At 42.8% G+C, this 25202-nt stretch overlaps 1 protein-coding gene across 1 annotated transcript in view; it reads right to left on the bottom strand.

The window, feature by feature from the left end:
- Positions 1-3688, bottom strand: part of EXOSC3 (exosome component 3) — a 6158-nt gene extending 2470 nt beyond the window's left edge. Inside the window, exons 1-2 of the mRNA XM_077756163.1 lie at positions 2966-3688; positions 2079-2228 (exon numbers count right to left, since the gene is read on the bottom strand). Coding sequence (XP_077612289.1) covers positions 2079-2228; positions 2966-3391 — 576 coding nt within the window. The 5' untranslated portion in view covers positions 3392-3688. The remainder of the gene's footprint in view (positions 1-2078; positions 2229-2965) is intronic.
- Between the last annotated feature and the right edge of the window lie 21514 nt (positions 3689-25202).

Raw genomic sequence — 25202 nt, 5'->3', positions numbered from 1 at the left:
TTTTTTTTTTTTTTTTGTGAGGGAATGCACATGCATGTGTGAGGGTGGGGAGATACAGAGAGAGAGAGAGAGAGAGAGAGAGAGAGAGAGAGACTGAGAGAATTGTAAGCAGGCTCCACACCCAGCATGGAGCCTGATGCAGGGAGGGCTCAATCTCATGACACTGAGATTATGACCTGAGCCAAAATCAAGAGTCCATGGCTTAACCCACTGAGCCACCCAGGTGCCCTTCATTAGCCACATTTCAATGCTCAACAGCCAAAGTGGCTAGTGGCTACTATATTAGTACAGATGTAAAACACTAGCATCACAGAAAGTTCTATTAGAAAGCACTACTCTAGGGAGTTACAGAAGATTAATAGCAGAAACTCCAGGCATGTAAATTATTCAAAGCAACATGGAACAATGGTAATTCATTGGTACTTCATGCAAGATTTACTTAATCTCCTAGAGTTGAACTTCAAAATGAGGAAACTAAAGGAATGGAGAAGAATGAACTTGTTCTGTTACTGTATCTACTATTTGTTGGTGACTAGCAACTAAAGAGGAACAAAACATTCTTTGCATTTCAGAAGCATCTGGTCTTGGAGGGCAGTGGGGATGTACATATAAATAACAAAGTTCACTGAAGACTTAATCCACTAAGCGCTAGAGTAAAGTTATAAGGAAGGTGACTGTAGATGAGGAACGGTTTCAGAGAGATGGTGGTGTTTAGCCTGAGTCTCAAAAGATGAGCGTGTCCACAGGCTAAGGGGACAGAGCGATCAGACAGACAGAGCAATCCAGACAGAGGAAAGAGCATGAACAAAGGTACAAGGGCAGGGACCTATGAGTTCAGTAGCGGAATTTTTTAAAATAAGATACATTTATTTATTCTGAGAGAGGGAGAGAGAGTGCGAATAGGGGATGGGCAGAGAGAGAATCCCAAGCAGGCTCTGCACAGTGTGGAGGCCGACATGGGGCTCAAACCCACCAACCATGAGATCGTGCCCGGAGATGAAATCAAGAGTAGGATGCTTAACCAACTGAGCCACCCAGGCACCCCTCAGTAGTGCTGTTAAATAGTTCGGAGTGGTTCAAGCATGGCTGTGTGGAGGATAGAATTACAGATACGTGAAGACGTGAAGACTTCTGGAGTATAATGCCAAGGAAATCTGTAGGCTTTAAAGAATGCTTTTTTTTTTTTTTTTTTTTTAAGGGGAATGTATGAGGCTGTCAGCTCTCAAAAGCCTGGATAGAAGAGCAAAAATGTAGTGCAGAGCCTACTTGGGATTCTCTCCCCCTCCTTCCCTCTCTCTCTGTCCCTCCCCCACTCCCACATGCATTCTCTCTCTCACGCTAACCAAATAAATAATTTTTTTTTTTTTTTTTTAAAGAGATTGCTAACCAATTCTGGTCAAAAAGTACCTAAGGTCTGATCTTGCAAAGTGGAGGGATACAGGAATGATGTGCAGAAGATCAGAGATAGAATCAAACAGGATCAGTAAGATTAAGCAACTAAAGACGTTAATGAAAAGGGGCAAAGACACCACCAGATTCCTGGCTTGGGTGGATAGAAAGAGTGTGGCTATACTGCCTGAAGAGCCCAAACTGAAAGCCTGAGATAACAAGACTGCTCCTCTGCCAGCTCCAAGCAGAGCCTGTGGGGAAACAGTGATGTGTTTGAAGTGGTGAGATGGCATCCCCAGGACTTAATAATCAGGATGGATGGGTGGTAGACAGGGCAACCTAGAAGACTTAATCCTCCTTCCTTCTCAAGCCTATGGCCTACTTCCTTGTCCGTGGATATGGACGTGACAAATAACAAGAGAGAGAACAGACAGCGACTTTCAACTGAGAAGAGATGAAACAGCCCCCAATATAGCAAATGTAAAATAAGCATGTGACTCTAGTCCCAGAGGTGGAGTACTGGAAAAAACTTAGAGCCTGAAGTGATTACACAGATGTTCAGAGATCAACCCAAAGTGAGAAAGTAAGTCATGCTTAAGAGACAATTCAGGTAGCCTTCTAGATATTTGAGTGTTGCTGGATATTTTGATGCTTTTCTTACTTTGAAAGTAAAGGTCCCCCATCATTACCTGCACATTTGGTCTGTTTCTTTTAGTTGCACCTTCAAATGCCAAGTAAGACAAAGAAGCTGGCTCACTCCCTCCAACGTCAACTTTGAATATGTCTCCAGATTTAGCTGTCACTATGCCAATCACATGGTCTCCTTTCACTGGAACATACTACAGAAGAAAACAGAATGAAGGGACAGCCATAAACGACAATCATTTCCACAATATCTTAAAAGATATCTTCAGCAAGCCCTTAGTGGTTACTTCACTGTTTGTCATTAGAGATATTTAGACAATATTGTGAAATTCAAGTCTACAAATTAATACAAATCTACAACAAACTTCATCATATGTTACTTTCAGTAAAAGAAAATCAATCATAAACTCTCAGGTTTACCGCTTCTAATATTCTGTTCATATCAGCCAGTATCCCATACCTACCTCTTGTATCCTTATTCAAAGCAACATGGTCTAGCGCTACAGGGCGTCCTCAAAACCAAAGAGGCCAAATACATTGTCAGACAATTTTTCCCATATTCCCTTAGAATAAGTCCTTACTTATTCTAAGAGAAATTTAACTCCCTGTGACACCCACGCATTGGGCCTGGTTTCGCCCTTTGGGACCCCAAAAGATAGGCCTGGTGCTCCTCTGTGATTCTGAAGGCAATGACGGGTGTCTTACACCTCTTATACGCCAAGACTTCCAGTCTCCTTTCTCTCCTGGCCGCTCTTCTCGGGCCACGTTCCATTTGTTCAGAGTCCCTCTAAAGGGGACGCAGAGGTGGGTACAAACCTACCGTGGCTCTAGACTAGCATTAACAGAAGGGTCCAGGGCCCCATCCCTGCCTCTTTCCGGAGCGGGGATATCACTTTCACGGCCGTACCACCTCTCCAGAGTACCAACTCACCCGTTTCTGCTGCGAGTCCACCCAGTAAACGCCACCGCTGCCGCCGCCGCCGCCGGGCTCCTTGTAACGGAGGCGGCCGCACTTGGTGACCAGGAGGCGGTCGCCAGAGCGCCGCAAGCCGGGGCCGCACACTACACGCACCCGGGAGCGCACCCCCGCATTTAGGCGCAGCGGTCGCTCTCCAGCACCGCCTGGGCCTTCTGCGTCCTCCTGCTCTGGCAGCAGCAGTTCCTCACCCGGCAGCACCACCTGACCTAGCACAGTGCGCGCCGCCCGCGCCCTGCCTCCCGCGAGGGATTCGGTCGAGACAGCCACCACCTCGGCCATACCCGGAGCCACCGAAAGCAACTCCCAGCTTCCGCTTCCGGCTCCGCGTCCAATCTCCAGCCTGCCCAAGGCTTTCCGTTTCCGGTAGCAGACGTCCATCGGAATCGAACCCCTAGGTCCACGAAACCTGTTAGCTGTGGGCTGGAGGGTCCCGCCAAGGTGGCTGCAATTATGTCTCTAACCCGCCACCTATCTTGCAATTTTTCTGCAAATCGGTACTCGAAACACGCAGCTTGAGTCGATGGCAGATCCTTCACTTCCGATGTCTCGGGTCTTCCCGCAGGCTACAAGACGCTCCTACGTGTGGTTCCGTGGGAACCTTGGAGACGGAGCAGAGAGGCTTCGGGGGTTGGTCCTTTCCTTCCGACTCCGCCCTCCGATGGAAAAGTATTTTCCTTTTCAAAAAAAAAAAAAAAATGGTGGTTTCCAGAAATCAAGTCTGTGAAAACAAAGAGAAGAATAAAAAGAAAATTTAAAAAAGGTATTTGTCTTGCTCCCATTTGTCTCTGCTAGGCTGTCAGCTAGTTCTCTCATTTTTTGTAGCCCAGGGTCTTAAACAGCTAGTACTTGATGAATGAATGCATGTTAACACTTTGGTGTGTATTTCTCCCCAGACTTTCTTCCCCTGCAAATATACAGATGCCCATGCGCATTTCCACATAATTGGGCTACCCCTACAGGGTCCAAGGAATTAGTAACTGCGATTAAGTCCTTGAGGCTACATTCCATGGAGTACAACTGAATTCCAAATCCATAGCACATCAGGACTGCTCCTACTTTTAGGTTCTTGCTTGAAATCAGTTTCCTCTGTAAACTGTTTCCTCTGTAAAGCACCTCCAGTTTGCGCTTGGTCAGATTCCGCAGCAGGGCTGAGCTGAGGACTGGGAGGGATTGGCTTCCAACATGAGTTATTAAATTTGGGGGAATGTTTAAGACAGATCATCTCTAACATACCCTCCAAAATGCTGACGAGTCAACTGATTAAGAGAATTAAAACGCCAAGTGAAATGTAGCTTTTGTTTCGCAAACTGTTGAAAACATTCTTGGTCGGTTACCCCCGCGGCGGGGATGGTGTAGATTGTTTTTTCTCTCCTCCCCAATCCAACCCATTTCTAGAGGCTCTGGAATCAGTAGGTATCCGGTGACCAAGAGCACCTGACCCGCGGCTGGCCCACGACCATGCCCAAAGTGAGGTCAATGGCCTCCGGTATCGGCCGGGCTGAGAGAGAATTCGGGAAACGAACCCAAGATTGTCCCTTGCGCACCCCATGTTGACAAAGAAGTCTCTGGAAAAAAACTTGGCCCAAACCTGGCTAAAGAAGTCTTCAGAGTCCACTACCCTGTGAAGGCATTCACGTGGGTACCCTCTTGGCGCATTCCTAAGTCAACAGAAGAATTCGGAGACCCTGGACGTGCAGTGGCCTGAAAGCCGGAAGCCGAAGGTGGAGGGGCAGGCCACAGCCTCCTCTGGGCGGGGCCCTCCCGACACGCCCCAGGAGGGAGGATCCAGGGGGCGGGGCGCGCGGGAAGGACGCCGGGCTTTGAACCGCGTGCCGCCATGGCTGTGCTTCGCTGCCTCGGCGCTCTGCGGCCGCTGGTGAGCGAGAGCGGTGGGCAGGGCCCTCGGAATGCTGAGGTCCGTCGCGTGCGGGCGAGTGGGGAGTCCAGATCTCCAGCGAGTATGCGGAGCCTGGGTCCTCGCAGCGGCCACAGACTTCCGTGACGTGCAGGTCTGGCCTTGGGGTCCGGTCGGGTCGCGGGTACGAAGTTCGCGTTTCCAAATAGCGCGTGCTGTCGTTTCTGGATGTAAAAATGGCCGTGGGACTGGGGAATGCATAGGAGGCCTGGCCCGTGCAGTTAACGCAGGCCTTCCTGTGTCGAGAGCAACCTTAGCTGTAGGCCCCTAGGTGGGGGCTTCCCGGCAGCTCGACGCAGGCTGATTAGGTCGGTTCCCTGTTGCGGGGGCTGCCCACTTGGAGCCTGTACTGTAAGGTCGGCCCCGCCTTCGATTAGCTCTGGCTTCCACCTTCCACTTCTCAGGCTTTTTATCCGTTAAGTTATCAAATTGATCTTTGGAAAGGTTGGACCTGACCACAGCCTTCTCGACGATTTCCCAAAACCTCCTCTTTAGAAATCTTTGCGACTTAGCAGGTCTCCCTGTTCTGACTCCTACTCATCAAGTATAACTATATGACAGGGATCTCATGCTGAAGAGTAGGTATACAGAAATGCCCCAAATCCCTGTGGTGGTATTAAAGAGGTTTAAAAAAAAAAAATCTTTGCGACTTGAGAAGCTGGAAAAGTAACATGTCATGGTTGCTTTTGTTTGTTGACTGGTGAAATTGGGCCATTTTTGTTTTTTCCTTTCAATCAACACTAGTTGAGCATTTGCTCTGAGCCAGGAAGTGAGCCAGGGAGTCAGCTGAATCATGGACCCTACCCTGGGGGAGCTAACTGTCTCCACATGAAAATACTGAGGGCCAAGGTGGCTGTAATAACCTGATTAGGGTGTCAGTCACAAGGGTAAATAGGGAAATGGTTAAGTGTATGTGGGAGAAAGGTGGGAGTCAGGATAGGTATCCCAAAGGAAGTGATATTTGAGTGAACCTTTTCAGATTTCTTTTAGTTTACTGGTTTCTAAAAATTACAAATGAACTGCATTCTGATTTATATACAGGGATTAAGAACCCATGTAAGTATTGTTAGTATCGTTATTCAAGTAAAGAATTTAAATGCTCACAATTATCACTTTAAATGAGTCTCCTTGCTACAGATACTTTTTTTGCTACAGATGTATTTTTTTAATGTTTTATTTATTTCTGAGAGAGAGAGAGAGAGAGAGAGAGACAGTGTGAGCAGGGGAGGGTCAGAGAGAGAGGGAGATACAAGAATCTGAAACAGGCTCCAGGCCCTGAGCAGAGCTGTCAGCACAGAGCCTGACGCGGGGCTCGAACCCATGAACCGTGATATCATGACCTGAGCCGAAGTCGGACACTTAACCGACTGAGCCACCCAGGCGCCCCTTGCTACAGATGTTTTTAATCACAAATAATCAAATCACAAATAATTACAAATAACAAAAAACTAAAGAGAGTTTTAAAGAGTGTAAGAGTAGCAGATGTAAGGGACAGCCATTATGCCTAATACTGAGATAGCACATCTCAGGAAGCCTCTCCCTGCTGTCCAGGACTGACTGACTGAGTCCTTGTTGGAGACAACATGGTCATGGCTCATTAAATGGGAAGAAGTCACTGGGAACCTGTGCCAGTGGAACTTGATTAGAAATCCACCCTCCAGAACTTGCTGGCACTTCTGTGGTTCTGGGGAAAGCTATTTCTGGGGAAGTGTCACCTGGAAGCCCCTGTTACAAAACTGCCTGATAAGGTGCTATGGAAAACTTCTGGGTGCTTCTGGCCACCAAGAGAAGCATGAGCAGATACTAGAGAAGCTGCCACGCTGCAGGAGTGTGCCACAGAGTGCACTGGCACCAGGAAGCAAAACCTATTCTTCCTGAAATGCTTCTGCAAAGCCTTCTACCTACAAAGCTTGTCTTCATGTTAGATAGGAAAGGAAAAATGTTTTAAAGGCCCAGATCCATTTTCTCAGAGCAGGCGGTAAAAGTGAGTTTAGACCATTGTGGCAGTACTTTGATAACTGGCTCAAGGTCTCATCAAATTGTGAGATCCACAAACTTGTCAGTAACAGCAGTAGAGTTGGCCCAGGACCAGGTGGCTCCACTGATGAATTCTACCAAACATTTATTTTTAAATTAAATTTAGTTTTTAATCAATCAGTTAATTATTTTTTAGTTTTTAAATACAGTTTATTGTGAAGTTGGGTTTCCACGTAACACCCAGTACTCATCCCAACAAGTGCCCTCCTCCATGCCCATCACCCATTTTCCCCTCTCCCCAATCCTGCATCAACCCTCAGTTTGTTCTCAGTATTTAGGAGTCTCTTATGGTTTGCTTCCCTCCCTCTCCTTAACTATTATTTTTCCTTTCCCCTCCGCTATGGTCCTCTGTTAAGTTTCTCCTGTTCTACATATGAGTGAAAACATGGGGTATCTGTCTTTCTCTGCCTAACTTATTTCACTTAGCATAACACCCTCGAGTTCCATCTACGTTGCTACAAATGGCCAGATTCCATTCTTTCTATTGCCATTCCATTGTATAGATAAACCACATCTTCTTGATCCATTTGTCAGTGGATGGACATTTAGGCTCTTTCCATGATTTGGCTATTGTTGAGAGTGCTGCTATGAACATTGGGGTCCATGCGCCCCTATGCATCAGCACTCCTGTATCCCTTGGGTAAATTCCTAGCAGTGCTATTGCTGGGTCATAGGGGAGTTCTATTGTTAATTTTTTGAGGAACCTCCACTGTTTTCCAGAACAGCTGCACCAACAGTTTAAGAGGGTACTCATTTCTCCACATCCTCATCAACATCTGTAGTCTCCTGATTTGTTCATTTTAGCCACCCTGACTGGCGTGGGGTGGTATCTCAGTGTGGTTTTGATTTGTTTTTTAGGTGTGGAGTTTGGTGAATTCCTTATAGATTTTGGATACTAGCCCTTTATCCAATAGGTAATTTGCAACTATCTTTTCCCATTCCGTGGGTTGCCTGTTAGTTTTGTTGATTGTTTCCTTTGCCATGCAGAAGCTTTTTATCTTGATTAGGTCCCCACAGTTCATTTTTGCTTTTGATTCCCTTGCCTTTGGAGATGTGTTGAGTAAGAAATTGCTGCAGTTGAGGTCAAAGAGGTTGTTTCCTGCTTTCTCCTCTAGGGTTTTGATGGTTTCTCTGTCTCACATTCAGGCCCTTCATCCATTTTGAGTTTATTTTTGTGTATTCTACCAAACATTTAAAGAATATCCATTGTTTGCCAACTCTTTTGAAATAGAAGGGGGGAACACATACCAATGCATTCTGTGAGGCCAGTATTACCCTGGTATCAAAACCAAAGATACCACCAGAAAAGCAAACTACAGATTAATATCCCTTATGAATATAGACACAAAATCCTCAACCAAATACTAGCAAACTAAATCCAGCATTCTATAAAAACGGCTATACACCATGACCGAATGGGATTTATTCTAGGATTGTAGTCTTTTAACATCTGAAATCAATTAATATACCATACCCAAGGGCAAAAGCCACATTATTACCTGAATAGATTTAAAAAAAGGCATTTTAAAAAGCCAGCACCCTGTCATGATGAAAACACTCAATAAACTAGGATTGGAAAGGAGCCTCCTCAACCTAAGAAAGGGCATCGATGAAAACCCCCAGCTAACATTGTACTTAATGGTGAAAGGTTGAAAGCTTTTTCCCTCAGATCAGGAATGAGACAAGGAAGTCTGCTCTTACCACTTCTGTTCAGTATTGTACTAGAGATTCTATCACAAATAGTTCAGGAAGAAAAAGAAATAAAAGATATCCAGACTCAGGAAAACAATGAAGTAAACTCTTAGAAGAAAACAGAGAGCTGAGTCTTTTGACCTTGGATTGCCAGTGGTTTCTTAGATAGGACACCAACAAAAGCACAAACACCCAAAGGAAAAAAGTTGGACTTTATTGAAACCTTTGTGCTTGAAAGGCACCATTAAAAAAGTGAACAGACAACCCACTGAATGGGAGAAAATATTTGAAAATCATGTATTGGATAAGGGACATGTATCTAGAATATATAAACAACATCTACAACTCAATTATACACAGGTGGCCCAACTTCAAAATGCACAAAGGATCCAAATTAACATTTTTTCAAAGAAAATATATGAATGGCCAATAAACACATGAAAAGATGCTTAAAGTGATTAGTCCAAGAAATGCAAAGTGAAACCACAATCATACACCATTTTACCCCCACTAGGATGGCTATAATTAAAAAGATAATAACAAGTGTTGATGTTGTGGAGAAATCGGAACCCTCATGTTGCTGGTGGGAGTGTAAAATGATGCAGGCATTTTGGAAAAGTTTGACAGTTCCTCATAAAGTTAAGCACACAGTACCATATAACATGACAGTTCCACTCCTAGGATATAATTCAAAGACTGAAAGCCAAATTACACAAAAACTGCACATGAGGGGCACCTGGGTGGCTCATTCGGTTAAGCATCAGACTTCAGCTCAGGTGATGATCTCATGATTCGTGGGTTCGAGCCCCGCATCAGGTTCTGTGCTGACAGCTCAGCCTGTTTCAGATTCTGTGTCTCCCCCTCTCTGCCCCTCCCCTACTTGTGCTGTGTCTCTGTCTCAAAAATAAATAGAAAAAAATTTTTAAAAATAAAATGAAAATTAAAATTATATCTTTGAGGGAACAATTTAAAAAAACCCAAAAAACAGAAATTGCACGAGTGTTCATAGAATCATTCAAAATAGCCAAAAAACACCAGCAGTATAAATGAACATCAGCTGCTAAATGGGAAAACAAACTGTGGCATATAATGCAATATTATTTAATCCTGAAAAAGAACAAAAGGTATTGATAAACGCTACAATGTGTTTGCATCTAGAGAACAGTATGCTAAGTGAAAGAAACCAGATACAAAAGGCTACATTTCTGTTTATACGAAATATCCAGAATAGATAAATCTGTAGAGAAAGAAAGTTACCAGGGGCAGGGAGAAAGGAGAATGAAAGTTATTTAATGAGTTCAGTTTCTGTTTGGGAATATGAAAAACCTGGAGATGGATGGTGGTGGCAGTGGCACAGCAGTATCAGTGCACTTAATGCCACTGTGCTGTCCGCCTAGAAATGGTTAAAATGGTAAATTTTATGTTTACCACAATAAAATATTTTCACAGAAAAAGAAGAGGGATATGTGAAGCAAATGTAACAAAAAAAAATCTAGTAATTGTTGAACCTGGATGATGGTTGTATGGTTGTGTGGTTTTTTGTTAATTCTTTAAAATGTTTATTTTTGAGAGAGAGAACAAGTAGAGGAGGTGCAGAGAGAAAGGGGGACAGAGGATCCGAAGTGGGCTCTGCACTGACAGCAGAGAGCCCAATGTGGGGCTTGAACTCACGAACCAGGAGCTCATGCCCTGAGCCAGAGTTGGATACTTAAATCGACTGAGCCACCTCGGTGACCCTGGTTTCATTTATTTTTTTTAATGTTTATTTATTTTTGAGAGAAAGAGACAGTGCCTACAGGGAAGGGGCAGAGAGAGAGGGAGAGAGGGAGACAGAATCCGGAGCAGGTTCTAGGCTCCGAGCTGTCAGCACAGAGCCAAATGCAGGACCTGAACTGTGAGATAATGACCTGAGCCAAAGTGGGATGCTCAACCGACTAAGCCACCCAGGCTCCCTCCTGGTTTTTAAAATCTATTCTAGTTTTGTTTCAAAATTTTCATAATTGAAAAATCATGTGAGATATAAAATCTAGATATATTCTTAATGACTGTTCAGCATGATGGAGCAAATAATGGAAAGTTATTGCAAAACAAAAAATAAACGCAGCTTTAACCATGCCTTTCACCTGCCTAACTCCAGGGGGCATCCTGTCACTTGCAAGAAAAAAAACAAGTCTGTGACAACTGGCCCCAGCTCACTCTGCCACCTTTATCCTGCTTCTCTCTGACTTTCATTTCTTCTGAGTAATACCAGGTCACTTTCACATTTATCACATATGTGCCCTGATCTGTGCCATTCAAGCCATGTATGCTCTCTGCTTAAAATTCTTACTGCAACAAACCAATCTCCCTCTCCCTTCTTAACCTTTCCTTCAGAATTTGGGCTGGATCGCCAGCTTGTCCAGGGAATATCTTCTGATACCGGCTTGGAGTTAACTGCCCCTCATCTGTTTCCATAGCCCACTGTCCATAATTTATCATAGCAGGAAACCGAGACTGACACTACCAAACTTATACACGTGCACATGTACACATGCCTGGAATGTAGAAACTGGTATATCAAATGCATTACATGAAAGTCTGTGAGTTTCTCTACCTGGAAGAGCTCTTAACATAAACTTGCTAAATATTTCTCCAGCTTTATGAGTATTTTATGTCACAGATCCCTGCGGGGATTACTTAACATACTTTTTCTCGAGGCTAAAAACAATATAGGAAAAACAGTAATATGAACCACCACCTCACCACTACCCCCGGAAAAATTCACTTCTAATTTTCATCTAAATAATGTAGAGATAAGTGATTTATTTTGAAAAGTCTACAAGACTTTTTGTAAAAGTTTTTTTTTACTTGAGCGTAGTTGACACACAATGTTAACATTAGTTTCAGGTACAACATAGTGATTCGACAAGCTTATAGCTGGTTTTCAAAGTCTTGTAGAGATAAAAGTCTATCAGGCTTTTGAAAAATAGCTGTGGTTGCCAGAGGCTGGGGGAGGGGAGAAATAGGAATAACTCTTTAATGGGTACAGAGTGTCAGATGGAAATGTGAAAAAAAGTCCCTCTAGTTCCTCTCCAGAGGCAGCCACCCTCAGCTGCAATTCATTTCTTTAGAAAATAACTAGCCATGTTTTGGGGGGTGGAGGTGGGGATAGCCTCCTGGCCATTGGGTTAGGGGACCAAGTGGTATACAGACTTTCAGCTGCTCCACCATCAGCCTTTTACCATACATAGTGTCTGTGCCTTCAAGGGCTGCATCTCCGCAGGGTTCTGTGGAGCAAATAGGCTCACCTGTGTTCAGAAGGCCACCTGCAGCTACTTCAGGTGGAAACTATCCTCTGCTGGTTACCACTTCTTCCAGATTCTGTCTACATTTGTTGAAAACTTTCATCTGCTATTGTCTCCTCTTCTTGTCCAGTGGATCCTTTATGGTCTAAGTGTATGGCCAGTTCATCATTGTATGGGCCATTTGTCTTTTTATTAACAGAAATCTGCCAGTACTGCATTTATTGTTGATTAAGCGGAGAAATGCAAAATCTGCACACCTGGGTCAGACTCTAGGCACTACTTAGTTGTCAGAGCCTTTAAACACCCATGAAAAGGCACAGAGGTCAGCTCTTCTTCCATGCTTGTGGAACTTCCCCAAATCTCACTCTAAAACAAAATGTGAGATTTCTGCTCCCCGACCCTGCCAGTTACATGCAGCATTTTATGCTTTAATGAGGTGTAATTTAAATACTATACATTTCACCCACTTTGTACAATTCAGTGATTTTTTTCAGTAGCTTTATGAGTTGTGCAACTATCATGAACATTCAGCTTTACAACATTTCGGTCACCCTAAAAAGGTCCCTCATGCCCGCCTGCAATCAATTCCCATATCTACCCCAGCCCCGAGGAAGGACCAATCTATATTCTGTCTCTCTAGTATGCCATTTATGGACATTTCATATGGATGGAATCATACAATATGTAGATTTCTTTGTGTCTGGCTTCTTTTATTTAACATGTTTTGTGTTTCATCTATGTTTGTAGTAAATCATTCCTGTAGTAAATCATATTAGTAGTAAGTCATTCCTTTTTATTTCTGAATAGTATTCTGTTGTATGGATACACCACATTTTGCTTATCCATCTACAAGTTGATGACCATTTGGGTTGTTTTCACTTTTTGGCTCTTATGAATAATGCTTTTAACGTTTGCATAGAAGTCTTTCTGTGGATGTATGTGTTCATTTCTCTTGGATAAGGTACCTAGGAGTGGAATTGCTGGGCTATATATTTATTTATTTATGTAAACATTTTTAATGTTTATTTTCATTTTTGAGAAAGAGTATGGGCAGGGGAGGGGCAGAGAAAGAGGAAGACACAGAATCTGAAGAGGCCTCTATGTGCTGACAGCAGTAAGCCGAATGAGGGGCTTGAACTAATGAGCTGCTAGATCATGACCTGAGCAGAAGTTGGATGCTCAACCAACTGAGCCACCCAGGTGCTTCTGATAAATTTATTTTTAACCTCTTAAGAAACTGCCAAATTTTTCTAAGTTACCCCATTTTATTCCACCATTAATGTATAAAGGTTCTAGTTTCTCCACATCCTCACTAACACTTATTATTGTTCTTTTGATTAAAGCCATCTTAGTAGGTGTGAATATTTTGTAATTTTAATTTGCATTTCCCTAATGATTAGTAGGCATTTGTAGATCTTATTTGATGAAATGTCTATTCAGATCTTTTGCCCATTCTTATTTACTTTTTAAATATTTAGTTTTGAGAGAGAAAACATGAGCAGGGGAGAGGAGAGGAAGAGAGGGAGAGGGAGATTCTCAAGCAGCCTCTGCGCTGTCAGCACAGAGCTGGACGCGGGGCTTGAACCCATGAACCATGAGATCATGATCAAGAATCAGACCAACTGAGCCACTCAGGCACCGCTGCTCATTTTTAAACTGTGTGGCCTGTCTTATTGAATTATATAATTTCCCAGTCTGTGGCCTGTTTTTCATATTTGTAACAGTGTCTTTTGAAACATACTTTGAATTTTGATGACATCTAGTTTACCAATTTTTTCTTTTTAGATTGTGTATTATGAAAATTGGTAGTGGAACCCAGTGTCTATATTTTAGAATCATGAAACATCTGATTTTTTATAAAACAAAGTTTTAAACTATAGCTCTCTGATAATAAAAACTCATTTATTTACTCACCTAAGAATGTCAAATACTGTGCCTATGTTTATAACTCAGATGCTTTCATAGCTGGCTTTTTAAGCTAACATTTGTAAACTAACCAACAGCTTGCAGACTTTTGTGTATATTTGTTCCACAGGTTTTTTCAAAAAAATTTAAGTGTGGGTTTTAATTTTAAGTTTACTTATTTATTTTGAGAGAGAGTGTGTGCAAGCATGGGAGGGACAGATAGAGAGGAAGAGAGAATCCCAAGCAGGCTCTGTGCAGTCAGTGCAGACCCTGACGTGGGGCTCGAACCCACGAACCATGAAATCCTGACCTGAGCCGAAATCAAGAGTTGGATGTTTAACTGACAGAGCCGCCCAGGCGCCCCTTTTAATGTTTTATTATGGATGGCTCCAAACACATAAAAGTTGACAGACTGGTATCATGAGCTTCCATGTAGCCAAAATACAGCCTCTGTGGCCACCAATGCTGCTACATGTACACCCATGGGAAAAACAGTTAACCTTTAATAATCAGATTTCACTTGAAATTTTTAGTTTTTAATGAGTTACTCCAGAACCCAGTATGGGTTCAAAGATTGGCAAGAATAGTATCACCTTTGGGTTGCTTTTACTTCAGTTTACTACCAAATCAGCAAATAAGCTGTCAGAGTGCACAGAGTCCAGGATACAGCTGCTTTCCCACTGTCTCGGAGGTGTCTGAAGTTCAAGGATGACTTCCAGGGCTTAGTGCCCTGTATAACTGGAAGGTGGCAGAGTGGCTAAGTCTTTACTCAACGTGCCCCCAGAGTCGCATTAGGCACCTCCTTGCTGTGTCAGGTACATAGTCTTATTTCTTGCTGCTTTAGTAGGCTAACAGCATGCCTCGTTTTGAACTTCCACATTCATCTTCTTTTATTTATTTATTTTTAAATTTTTTTAAAAATTTATTTCTAGGAGAGAGAGAGACAGCATGAGCAGGGGAGGGTCAGAGAGAGACCGAAACAGGCTCCAGGCTCTGAGCTGGCAGTCAGCACAGAGCCCAACGCGGGGCTCGAACCCACGAACCGCGAGATCATGACCTAAGCGAAAGTCGGATGCTTAACCGGCCAAGCCACCCAGGCGCCCCTCATCTTCTTTTAATAAAGCAAATGACATTACTGACTTTCCCTCATGGTAGCTGAATCTGGCTGCCCCAGTGGAGAAAGATACAGTGGTGTAATAACTTAAGGTTCAGAGATAATGCCTACAAAACTCCCACCAATAAGCCTGATGTAGTACTTTACTCAAATGGAAGTTGTTCTTTTTAATAGTATTCTAGTTATTCAGAGGTTCACAGTGGAAATGTTAACAAGCATTTAGGAAAAGGAGGACCAGACCTGAGATTTGTAGAGCGGCTTGGAGTTTAGGGGTTTTAAAAAAGTAGCTGCCGTCCTTAGCAGTGAGCTCTTTACACAGCACAGCACATGGTTCTGATTGTGGACTCTGGAGCTGTTCCTATCACTTGCAGGCTCTGTGACTTTTCTGTGGGGATAATAACATATCAACATAACTTGAGTTTTGAGTTAATATAAAGCAGCCAGAATAATATTAGGCATGTATTACTATATACGTGTTGGCTTTTTATTTTTTATTAAGCTTATATGGTAGGACCATTTCACTCCTGACTACATTCTTTTCTTTGAGTTACAGAAGGCTCCCAGATGGAAATGACACAATTGCTTTCTTGGTTGTTATTCTGATTCTTCTTGTCAAAGCTCTGTAAAACCTATCACAAGTATGGCAAAACCAAGCAATCATGCTTGGATTCAGATGGGAACTGAAACTGAGAGTTCATCCTGGTATTGTGCAGGACTCCTGCAAGCAGCTTCCTAGGCACTCTGCCATGGACAGGTCTCAGCTGCTCTATCTGCAGCTCCCCCTACCACCAACTTTCTTCCTTACCCTCTACCCTGATTTTTTTCTCTCCCTCATAACTGCCGCTTACTCAGGATTTCTCTCTCATTCCTTTGGTGTGCTCATGACCATTACGACTCCTTTGGCCTTGTTTTACCTCATTACTTTTCGGCCCAGAGTCTCATGACCAGCTAATTCACTTCTGATTTCTCAGTTCAAGTCCCACAGAGCATGAATATGTGTGGACAGAACTTTTTGGCTTGGCAGCCTCATGGATCAGTGGCCAGTCTGTGGCCTGGTTGCTCAGTTACTTGCCCCATACTACTTGGTAGGTAGGGGGAGCTGAAATTAAAAAACTACAAAGGTTGACAGCCTAGACCTTCCCTTTCAGGAGGATGTAGCGAGGTGAGGTGTCAGGTGTGAATGCCAGGTGTGTGCGCTGCTACAGTAGACAGGGCCCATCCAGGGTTCCTAGAGGCTGTGAGAGGAGTTTCCAAATCTTTTCTGTGGGTCCAGCATTGAATATGTAAGCAAATGTCAATTGATAGCTTCACAGTGTACCCCAATATACTTTAATCTCACCCTTATTTTAAACCTGTAACATTTCATTTTTTTAATGTTTATTCATAGTTGAGAGAGACAGTGTACGAGTGGGGGAGGGGCAGAAAGAGACACAGACAGAATCTGAAGCAGGCTCTAGGCTCCGAGCTGTCAGCACAGAGGCCGATGGCAGGGCTTGAAATCACGAGTCATGAGATCATGACCTGAGCTTGGATGCTCAACTGACTGAGCCACCCAGACACCCCTCGTTTAATAAGTAATATATACTAAGAGCAAGGCTCTGTTTTAAGAGCGTTGTATGTCTTAACTCATTAAATCCTCATAACTAAGCTTTGTGAATTTGGTATTATTATTATCCATACCTTATAGATGAAGCTGAGGGACCTGCCCCTGTCACATATTCGCTAAGTCAGGGTTTGGATCCAGGCACTTTGGGTTCAGACAGCCCTATATTACATTATCTTTCATAGGTAACTGGACTGAGCTTTCCAGAAAAGCACCCCTGTTAGAACTTTGTGTGGTAAAAGGCACATAGGGGCGGCCCATTCAAATTTATGTCTTTGCTTGTTTCCCACTCTTCATTTAGAATATTGTCAGTTTTTTACATTTTTTATTTAGACTTTTTTTTTTTTTTTTAAGAGACAGGACTACAAAATGGGAAGAACATAGACTTTGGAATCAGATAGTTCTGGATTGGAACCCAGGCTCAAACATCTATCTAACCTAGTGCAAATAATGTTACCTGGGCCACCATGCCCTCATATTACCTACGCATGTCAGACTTTACTAATTGATTACAATATTGTTTCTTACTGAGCTGAGAATCCTTTTCATGATTACTCAAGACAGGGGACTTACAGTTAGTGGGAGTTGTGCCAGGAGGTAGAACTCTTTTCTTTAGGCCCAGATATACAGATGAGCTACCCAAGCCATTTCTTCAGTAGCCCATCCAAACCTGTCTCTGTTTCCTTTTAGTCTCTTCTTCACCTTGTAACAAATAGGTTTTGGGAAAAGTTGTCTGTGGTGATCCTGAACTTGCGCCTTTATGAGACTCAGAAGGAAGAAAAGTACAAACCTATTAGCCATTACCCTATTCCTTACAAGAAGGACCTGCCTTTTGATATTATAGAGCTCACGGAGGAGGTAGAAAAGGAGGTAAGACCCTCCCTTGTGCAGGGAGTCAGCCAGTACGGACTGTGTCAGGCAGAAAGGAAGCCCTGGGACATGTTGCCCCTGTCTGCCGCAGCGTCCACTCTGGACAAACCCTTTGGGGGCCAGTTGTAACCCAATCAGAAGGACATATTTGTTTCTTCTTAGGCTCTTGTGTTCTGGGACTGTTCTTTGTCATTCAGTCCTCTGCCCTAATAAATCTCTGAGGTTTATTTTATAGTAGTTTCCTTTAGCACTATAATATCACATGGACATAGAACCACTGACATACATGCTAGCTGCTTAAAGTGTGAGAGGTACCTTGCTGCTTCCTATAATGACATGTTGGTAAAATAAGAAAACTTAAGGGGCACCTGGGTGGCTCAGTCGGTTAAGCGTCCAACTTTGGTGGCTCAGGTCATGATCTCACGGTTCGTGGGTTCGAGCCCCGCGTCGGGCTCTGTGCTGACAGCTAGCTCAGAGCCTGGAGCCTGTCTTCAGATTCTGTATCCCCCTCTCTCTCTGACCCTCCCCTGCTCATGCTGTCACTCTCTGACTTTCAAAAATAAAATAAAAAAGCATAAAAAATTATTAGAAAAATAAAATGAAATTGTGTTACCATGGGCATTTTACAGGTCAAAACATCATTATAATTAGTGGCTGCATAATATAGTATTACATACTAGAAATATTTTAGTTCAGCAGTCTCCCAGTCTTGGACATTTAGAGCTTGTAATTTATCTTTTTTAACATTCCCAAATTATTTCCTCAGGATACTTTTGAAAGTTGGTACTCCATGTTGCCAAATTATAAGACCCTTCTTTGAGCACAGACATTTGCTTTAAGCTTTTATTTTTCAAACTTGGTGGTAGAACTTAGAGGATTTTTTTTTTCCAAACAAAATCTTGTATGGAAATCCATTATATAAGAAAGATAAAAATCCACCTGGCTCTGCAGGGAAAGATTTGGAGCCCTCAGCCTCTCCCTCAGTATCATCTTCACTTGTCCATACCTCTCCACTTCCCCACCTCTTCCCCAGCCCCGGCCTCTGGCTGATTTATATGGTTCTTTAAACTATGTTTTCTCACCCATTAATGAATTGTTAGCATCTGTTATCAGGGTACTTTTCCCTACAGGTAACAGAAAATCCAATTCAGTTCATGTAACTATAAGGAAAGTTCAGTGTCTCACATAACAGCAGGTCCAGAGACAGGGTGATTCCTGGGTTGTTAAGTCCAGTGGCTAAGTGATACAGTGAGGATGAGGCTCTTAGCTTTTTTTGGTTCTGTCTTCCTCAGTGTGATGATTCTGGGCTCACACTTGTCCCCTCCCAATCACAAGATGGCTGAAGCAGCAGCAAACATTACCTCCTTGCACAACCCCTGGGAGGGGTTAGGAGGGTGCATCCCTTCCTCATATTCCTTTTGGAGGGAGAAGAAAGTTCCCAGCTAATTTCCCCTCATTTCTTACTGGGCAAGATGGTGTCATATGCCTACCTAGACCAATCACTGAGAAGTGGAATTGAATAACCATCATTGGTTTAGACAAATCAAGATTCACCCACTAGAGTTGGGGAAGGGCTTATCCTTACTGGAAAACCATGGCAGTCTGGTATCTGAACAATATACAGGTTCTGTTGTCAAGGAAGGAGGGAAGAAATGGCTGCTGGGTAGCAGCCAATAGTTGTCTGCCATAATGTCTCATTAGGAAATAGTATACTGACAACCCAATGTCAGAATTCCAGGGCTGCCTCTTACTTTTGGTATGGCCTTGACCAAGTCACTCAACATCTCTGGGCCTTAGTTTCCTTATCTGTAAACTGGTGGTAGTGATACCTGCCTTATATACCTTACAGAGTTGCAGAGAAGGATGTATGAAAGAACTTTACAAAGTACTTTACTAACATTAAGGCTTGTTATTAATTTATTCTTATAAATAAATAAGCACCACCAGCCCCTTGTGGAAAGGTAGGAAATCAGTAACACATAAATTCTGAGAAGTGTCTTTTGGTTCAGTTATAAAATTCACAATCTAAATTTTATAAAATGACATATCAAAAAAGTCACACATACCTTTAGAAGAAACACTGCAAGTTATAAATACCCTAAGGAGGTATGTGTGGGTTGTACTTTGACACCAAGGCTGTGGCCTTCCTATGATTGCATTCAGCATTCAGCAGACCGTATGGTGATCCCAGTTACTGATTACCTATTCTGCTCTTAATTTTCATTTTATGTTTCCCTGTTTTTTTTTCTTTCTTCCCTGCAGACAGAATTTTTACCAAATGTATCTAAAGTAATGTCTCACCGGCCATTGGAATTCAGAGCCTTCTTTGCTTATTACAGTGTCATCTGCAACAAGGAAACAGGTAAATAGAAAAACAGTGCTAAATCGTTTTTGGATGAGATCCAGGTGCCTGCTTGCTAGAGTTCTTCCCATATAGTTCCATATCAGTGTGGAGCTAGGGAGAGGTTCCAAAAGACTGCAGTTGGCTGAGATATCCTCTGGATTCTGAAGCTGGGTTCTGAATGTAACTATGTAATTATAGATACAGACTCGAAATAAGTTAGGTGATGACTATGGCTCATCTTTCTTACTTTGGGCTTAAAAGTCCTCTGGCTCCATATAGTCCCCTGAATAAAGCTCGGGGACTTGAGCCTGCCAGTCATGGATTTCTTACTTAGGATTCAAGTTAGGTTGCTGTTATCCAGACTCAAAGATACATTGGTTTAAACAAGATATTTTTCTCTGTCTCACCTAACAGTCCCCATGTGAGCTGCTAAGGGCCAGTGTAGTGTTGGTTACTGTCTGGGATTGCCCTTGCCTACATGCTCATGCTGACTCACCACTGCTACCATCAGAAAGAGGAGGGGCATTTGTGGGTACACATTCCTTTCCTTTAGAGTCCTGACATGAAAGTCACATCACTTCTCTTTATGTCCCACTGGCCAGAACTTTATCACATCATCACACTCAGCTGCAAGGGAAGCTGTGTATGCCATGTGCCTGGCTAAGATGAAGGGATTCTGTTATTGAAGAGGAGACAGTAGGTACTGGAAGACAGTGTGTCACAATGACTCTCTGTGGCCTGACAGCAGCCTGCCTTCCCAGCCTCATTCTTCTCGGCCCCTCTTTATGTTCTATCTATTGGAATCCAAGTGGGCTACATTTTACTCTGAAGCTTTCAGATCTCTTGATTTCTCCAGTCTTTACCTTTGTTCACCCTCTGCTATGCCTCTGAGATACCTTTTTTTCTGCCTGTGCTTTGTGAAGCTGATCTTTCCTTCAAAGTCCATCTCACCTGCCTTTACTTACAAGTGACTCTTCCTCTTGTTCAGCTCCCAGCATCCTTCATCTGTCCTTTTCCAGTGGCATACAGAGTGCTATCTGCCTTATCTTTCCACAGCTTCTCTGTCCTAGTGGGAAGAGACAGATCCTATGTTCATGTCTGAGTTCTGCCATAGAGGTTGCACGTGAACTTCAACAAAGTACTTAAATGTCTCAAAGCTTTGGTTTCCTTACTAGTAAAATGGTATTAATACCTACTCTACGGTGCTGGTATGAGGGTGAAATAAGATTACATATCTACCAGAATGGTACCCAGTCCCAAAATGAATCCCCACCTTCTTTGCCTCTCCCTGTCCCCATGGAGTAGGTCCCCTGATGTTAGGAAGTCTCTTCTTCTCCCTTCTCCTTTGAAAGTGTTAGTCCAATACCTGATGTACCTCAGAAAATGTTTCTGGAATTTTAGTAATATATTCAACACATATTTTCGGAGCAACCTCTATATGACAGCCACTCCTCTGGGGATATGGTGGTGAATAAGTCAGAAAAATTTCTAGACTTTCAAACATATTCTAGAGAGGAAAAAAGAATGAACAGCTACACAAAATAAAAGAACAGGTTAACTTCAGAAGTGTTAAGTATTATGAAGAAAATGAAATAGCTGGTAGCAAGAGACTGGGAATGGATGCACTCTTGCTGACGTATGGCTGAACCTGTCTAGGTTATCCTAAGTTGCTCTCCAGGGCTTCTGAACCGCTCTCTTCTCCTCTCCCTCCTTTGGGCAGCTCAGCAGAGTTGACAAGGAACTCATTATTATGGTGACCATCCTGGCCAACAGGTGCCCATACAGCATGGTTGTATGCTGTACACAGTGCCTGGTACAGGATCTCCTCAAAGAACCCAGTGTTCTCTGACCAGGTTGGTGCCCACCTCCCCTGTGCCAGTTTCAGGGCTTCTTCATACCTGAGGAAAGGGAAAGGTCCATGCCACTGTATGGTGCAGGGAACCCCTCCCCACCCCCCCTGCTCTTCTCATTGCTTGAGTTCCCTTCCAGTCCCATCACTGTGCCCACCTGCTTCTGTGTATGCGTGACATTTCGGACTAGGGATTAGCTCTGCCCCTGCTTTGTGCCGGACCTGGTCCTGGATACTTGGCATACATTCTTTCAAATGCACACAGTTTCCCCTCAGAGTTGAGCCTTATTATAACCATTTTATCCTTGAGGATCAGAGCTGTAACTTAATATGGGGCATGCAACTAGAATATGGCAGAGTCCATATTCAACGCTTGCGCTCTTCTACATTATACTGGTTTACATTTGCCAGTGCGAATTTAGTCTAGCCATTAATTATCCCTAATGGGCCCAAAACAGTTTCTTACATTTTTATTTATTTCTGCTGCTGGCCCCAAGCCTATGCTTGTCTCTCTCTCATTTCTAGAACTGCCTCCATCGTCTCTTTCCCACCAAGACTAGTTGTGAAATGAGTCTCAATCCCCCAGCCAACAGCTTACTATCTCCATCCAAAGTCAGGTCCTTTGGATATCAGAGGTCATGCTAATTCTTCCCAGAGAAATGGACCAAGGATAAAGACACAGCAAACATGGGTTTGTCACCAAGCTTTACAAAGTCCTACTGATCCCTACAGTGAAATTCCTGATCCTCTGGGCTGGGAAAGAAACATCTCTTCTCTGTATTTATTCCTGTGGTTGAAGGTCATCAGTCTTCTACCCCCCAACTTACCCTCCTGATCTCACCTTGCAAACCTTGCAAACTGTTCTTGAAGGGCCTTTGTTGCCATCCTGAAGATAACTTCAGGACAGGTACATCCTCTCCCCTTTGCCCTGCTGAGAGCCTCCTGCCTAGTTGCCAGACTCTTGTTCTTTCAAGATCATTCTCTAGGCATTGCTTCCCTAGTGGCCATAGAGTATGCTGTCACACTATGGTTTGCTGAACTTTTCTTCTATTTTTAGATGCTTAGTAGTTTTCAGTATTTTGCCTGAGAAGGGGTAATGATTAAAAGTATAATCTTTGGAATCAAATACACTTGGATTCAGATCCTAGCTCTACCACTTTCCAACTGTGTGACCTTGGGGAAGTCACTTTACCTCTCTGAACTTTAGTTTCTTTGCCAATAAAATGGGGTGATAATAAAAATACTACTTCCTAGGATCTTTATAAGAAATAAGATAATATTGGGGTGCCTGGGTGGCTCAGTCAGCTAAGCATCTGACTTTGGCTCAGGTCATGATCTCACAATTCGTGAGTTCGAGCCCCACATTGGGCTCTGTGCTGACAGCTCAGAGCCTAGAGCTTGCTTTGTATTCTGTGTCTCCCCCTCTCTCTGCCCCTCCCCTGCTCACACTCTCTCAAAAATAAATAAACATAAAAAAGGAAGAAGTAAAATAATAGGAAGCATTGAGCACATTGTTAGCACATAGTAATTGCTAAGTGTCGGCTATTAATTTTGCAAATATTGAGTCTTGTTTGGGGTTAATTGGATGCAAAGGGAAAATGATCTGAGCTTCACTTTACTCATATGAAAAAGTTTGCATTTAGGATCCTTATTTAGAATCTCTGAGTCTTGGTTCTGAGATTTTTGATGCCATAGTGTTTAGAGGAGAAAGAGGAGGTGCTTGTAGCTGGAGTGAGCAAACCAGACTTCTGGCAGAGGTGGTGCTGAGCCACAGTTTCAGGTTTGCATCCCACTGGGCTTGATCAAGTTTAACTGGAAAGTTTATTTTGGCCTGACTTTGCCCCTTTACTCCAACCTTGGATTTTTTTTTTTTTTCATTTTCTTAGGCCCTTTGTTTTATTGGCTATATTGGGAGGAACAGATTCTGCTTCTGGCTGTGTTTTCTTACACGTCTGTGTGAACTGGAGTAAGTATGATCTCCCTGCTCGGGAAAAAGGCAGTGCTGGAATTTGTACTTGCTGTTTTCCAAGCTGATCATATAACAGATGACCATTTCAAAAAGCTGAAGTACATGGCTTCAGTTGAGAAGATGCCTGAGATATTGCTTCCATTTCAGGGTTGTTTTTGGTTTTTTTTGGGGGGGGTTTGTTTGTTTGTTTGTTTGTTTTTTGCCATGTCCAGCTGCCTTGCCCATTTTGTCAGTTTTGTTCTCAACAAAGAATTCTATCTGATGGGCAGAACCAATGATGTCAAAGACATCAGGACTGAACCTACTGCTCCAAAAGTATAACAGCCTAAACAGAGAGACCAGTGTTTATATTTCAGGCACATTGCATTATAACACATCCCTTAGGAAGTAATTTTTTAAAAAACCTCTAGTCAGTGGATAGGGAAGAAAGAAAATGAATTTGCTCCCTGCCTGCTGAATGAGATGGATCCCAAGTGTTGGGGGTATCCAGGGGCGTGTGATACCCGGGTGTAGAGGAAACCTTTGGAAACCTTTGCCAGTTATTTCCTTGTGTTGTGATCTAAAAGGAACATCAGGGCAAAGAGGTTCAGAGGATGCTTTAGGCATTTCTGAAGAACTGGTATCTGTGAAGTTGAGCAGTTGAAGTTGAAAAATTTTTAGCACTTGAAAATAGTGTTACCAAAATTGGTCTATATAGACTGTGATTTGCAGTCATTTTCCTTGTTAACAGGACATGGTTGTATTTAAAGGCCTTTTGGTTGTACCCAAAGGCAGTGGGTAAATAGGACAGTCACAGTTAGTCTATCTTTAGTACCTTCTCAATTAACTTCCAGTAATTTTTTTTCCTACTGATGGGTTGTAAAATCATGGTCCTCTTAATAGACTTTGAGTCCTTATGTAATTTGTTCTTATTTTAGGTTTTAGTAAAAATTATTTGGAATAACTGAGGGCTCCCATTTTAAGTAGAAGCATAAGAAAGAAAAGGAAAAAAGCAAACCCTGGCATTAATGAATGACTTGTTCTGTGTGTTACAGCCACCATTCCCTTTTTTGGCCATCTTCTGAATTTTCTCATTATCTAACTACCTGAGATACCTGCAAACCTGCAAAATTTTTTCTTTCCATTTGGCTTCTCTAGATTCTCTAAATTGTTAGTGAACATTTCTTAATCAATTTTGGGACTATAGCATGTTAATTCTGATTTGCCTGAACTGTGAAATCTGATTATCTTGAGGCAGCACAAATTTTCATTCCAGAGCTTATATTTTTCTGTTGAAACTGTATCTTAAATACCTTGGAATATGTAACCTTTTAAAACTGTTCTATTTTACCTATTAAAAACTTAATAATATTGGTAAATGGTCAATGTTTTATAGACCATAAAATTTTAGCCATTGACCATAACCTAAGGGTCAAGCAGAGGGCCTCTATTATTTGTTGCAGCCAAATGTTGGGGGTCATTAAGGGACATAATTTGTTAATCACAAACAGACATTTACCCCTTCTGCTCTATGTGGGCAACATGGAGACTTTCCCCAGAGGAATGGCTGCTATGATCTCTAAACTCAGAGGATGCTTGCTTCTTGCTCTTTTTTCAATCAGCTCATG

This window comes from Crocuta crocuta, unplaced genomic scaffold (assembly GCF_008692635.1).
Source record: "Crocuta crocuta isolate KB4526 unplaced genomic scaffold, BGI_CrCroc_1.0 scaffold431, whole genome shotgun sequence".
Lineage (NCBI taxonomy): Eukaryota > Metazoa > Chordata > Mammalia > Carnivora > Hyaenidae > Crocuta > Crocuta crocuta.
The sequence above is the reverse complement of the archived record's forward strand: the minus strand, read 5'-3'. Positions and strand labels throughout refer to the sequence as shown.